Below are 2,500 nucleotides of genomic sequence, written 5' to 3'. Positions count from 1 at the left end.
GTGCCCCATTTATCCTGAAAATTGCTTGGCACACTGATATTTAACAATTAGACCCGTAGCCCGCAAGGCTACGGGTCAATAGCCCATGAGGCGAAGCCGAATGGGCTATTGACCTATGGCCCTTGAGGGCGAAAAGTCTAATTGTTTTAGTATCACCCCACTAGTCGGACAGAAAAGGCAATAATAAAGTTAGGAAATGCAAGTTAAAGAAATATTTATTTAAGAATAAAACGAAAGAAAGCGTCACGCTTTTCGCTACTCGAGGACTGGAGGACTAATAATAATAGTCCTCTAGTAGCGTAGCCGATCGAAATGCAGGATTTGCATTAGTTCACTAGTTGGGTGATACTAAATAGTATAAATAGTATTTTAGTATAAATACACAGGTGATTATACAAAATCACGCGCTCTCATTGGCTCGCTATCTCGGATTATCAGCCGATAATCACCTCGACGGACAAAATGGCTACCAGTAGTCGTTTTGCTACTGTAAGTGAAGATGATTTCGCGTTGAAATGTTTTTTTTCTCTTTTTTGAAATAATCACCTGTGTATTTATACTAAAACAATTATTCGCCTCAGGCTCAGTGATTATCGGTGAATATTCACCGATAATCACTTCGCCTTCGGCGAATAATTGTTAAATAACCAACTATGAGGGCAAGTTCATCATAGATCTCATTAGAAGAGCTCTGCCCAGAGTTCGAGAGAATAGCTATTTCCGAGTAGGCTCAAGTAAGGAAGGGATATTTATGTTTGAGAACTTCAAAGAATCCAGAATTTGTTCCTTCTACCTCATTAATTTAACAGCAAATTCTCATTCAACTGAGCCGGTCCTTGCTTTTCACACACTACGCACATCCAAGTTATACAAGTTCACTTCTGCAAGGACAAGAGCCTGAAATATCGTTTTTAAAAAGCAAACTTTTAAAGCACTCCTGGCAATTTCCATTTCAGAAAGCGATTGTTCCGTTAGAAAAACTAGCTTTCTCGTCCATAATACTTGTTTGAGGCCATAATAGGTACATTTGACACTTTTACAAGTAGATAAAAGAACGGTTGATAGAAAACTAAAACAGCCCCTGTTTCTTCAACGAAATAAAGGTTGCAAGACAATCCAAGACATGACTTGTTGGTTTGTTGCTGAATATCGCGTGAGTAAGAAATTTCAGAGTAGGTAGTCTGTGCAATGCTGGATGAAACATGAAATATTGGTTTACCTGTCCTGTCAAACATTGTTAGTTATTTACAAGTGGTAAAATCAATTTCATTGTCTTGAAACAAAAGGTTTATTTGGGTAGCAGATCGTCGATAGAGTCTCCATTCATAAGACGCTTTTCCATTTCAACAAGCAACTTAACGCCATCAACCACCTTCTGGACGAGCTCCACCTCAGAGGACCCCAGACGGTCGAGGTTAGACACATCAAAAACACCATCGTTAGATGCTGTATCTACACCCCCCGTGCCACGCTTTTGAAGACGCAATGCCTTTAAGATTTCGGCAAAACGTGGGTCTTTAGATAGACAGGGAAGTTTTACATGCACGCCTGCGCGTAGCCCCGTCCCGAGGTTCGATGGGCAAGTAAGGATGAACCCGAGATGTTCATTCCACATGAATTCTTTTCCCTCCTTTTTCATGGCGTCTTCGATTAGCTGTAGGCTTTCGCAAAAACGCCTGAATACATCCTTCATATTGCCGCCTTTTTGCATCGAAATAACGCGGGTGTGATCTTCTTCGTTCACCCAAACTAAGACTGTTTTCTCTTCGTTGTGCCAGATCCCGCGGGCATCGGGCCAGTCCCGCGCCATTCCAGACGACAAGAGCAATGGTGAAACCGGTTTATCAAACAGAAAGTGGTCTTCAATTAGCTGGTCTTGTTGCTCTGGAGTCATGTTATTCAAGGGGTAGTATTTTCCTTGTAGACTTCCCGTTAGCGTGTCCAATGCTTCTACTACAACCTTTTCGACTTTTCGTCGTTCAGACCGAGTGCAATGTGGTGGAAGCGCAAGACCACGGATGCTGCGCCCAGTCCTTACACGGCTTGAAAGCACGAATTCAGGATCCAGGTCGTCTCCGCCGATCAGGTTGTCTGGATTTAAGTCTGTCTTGTGTAAGGCTGTTTTGCTGTAACCATTATGCCGTCCCTCGATTACCGGGTCGAGCAAGTCAGCAAAGACTTCATAAGACTCCTACGATAAGACGAAACATTACATAGATCGAGAAAATGTTTGGGTCATAATAGTAGCTTTGCCTTTATGGCGGGATAAAGTTACTTACAACACCCACCGCCAATTCCTGTGGCAGCGTATCAAAGGCTGGGAAATCCGTACCCTACTTTTTCAAAGACAGTATGTGTGGGTACGTCCCACAGAGATTATGAACAAGTTTCGTCTTAATGCATTTGTGACTTCATTGGAGACATCTCTTATTGATTTGATTAACTGGGATGACAAAACTTGGTGAGAGAAGCTGTTTTAACAAAGATGATCCACCTGAGA

At 42.2% G+C, this 2,500-nt stretch overlaps 1 protein-coding gene across 1 annotated transcript in view; it reads right to left on the bottom strand.

Moving 5' to 3' along the window:
- Window positions 1–1,288: 1,288 nt before the first annotated feature.
- LOC138055839 (creatine kinase, flagellar-like) overlaps window positions 1,289–2,500 on the bottom strand; it is a 6,629-nt gene continuing 5,417 nt past the window's right edge. The window contains exon 5 of the mRNA XM_068901709.1: window positions 1,289–2,191. Within this exon, the coding sequence (XP_068757810.1) occupies window positions 1,289–2,191 (903 nt within the window). The remainder of the gene's footprint in view (window positions 2,192–2,500) is intronic.

The sequence above is a fragment of the Montipora capricornis genome, chromosome 7 (genome assembly GCF_036669925.1).
Source record: "Montipora capricornis isolate CH-2021 chromosome 7, ASM3666992v2, whole genome shotgun sequence".
NCBI classification, from domain to species: domain Eukaryota; kingdom Metazoa; phylum Cnidaria; class Anthozoa; order Scleractinia; family Acroporidae; genus Montipora; species Montipora capricornis.
Note: the sequence above shows the minus strand (reverse complement) of the source record. Positions and strands in the feature narration are given on the sequence as shown.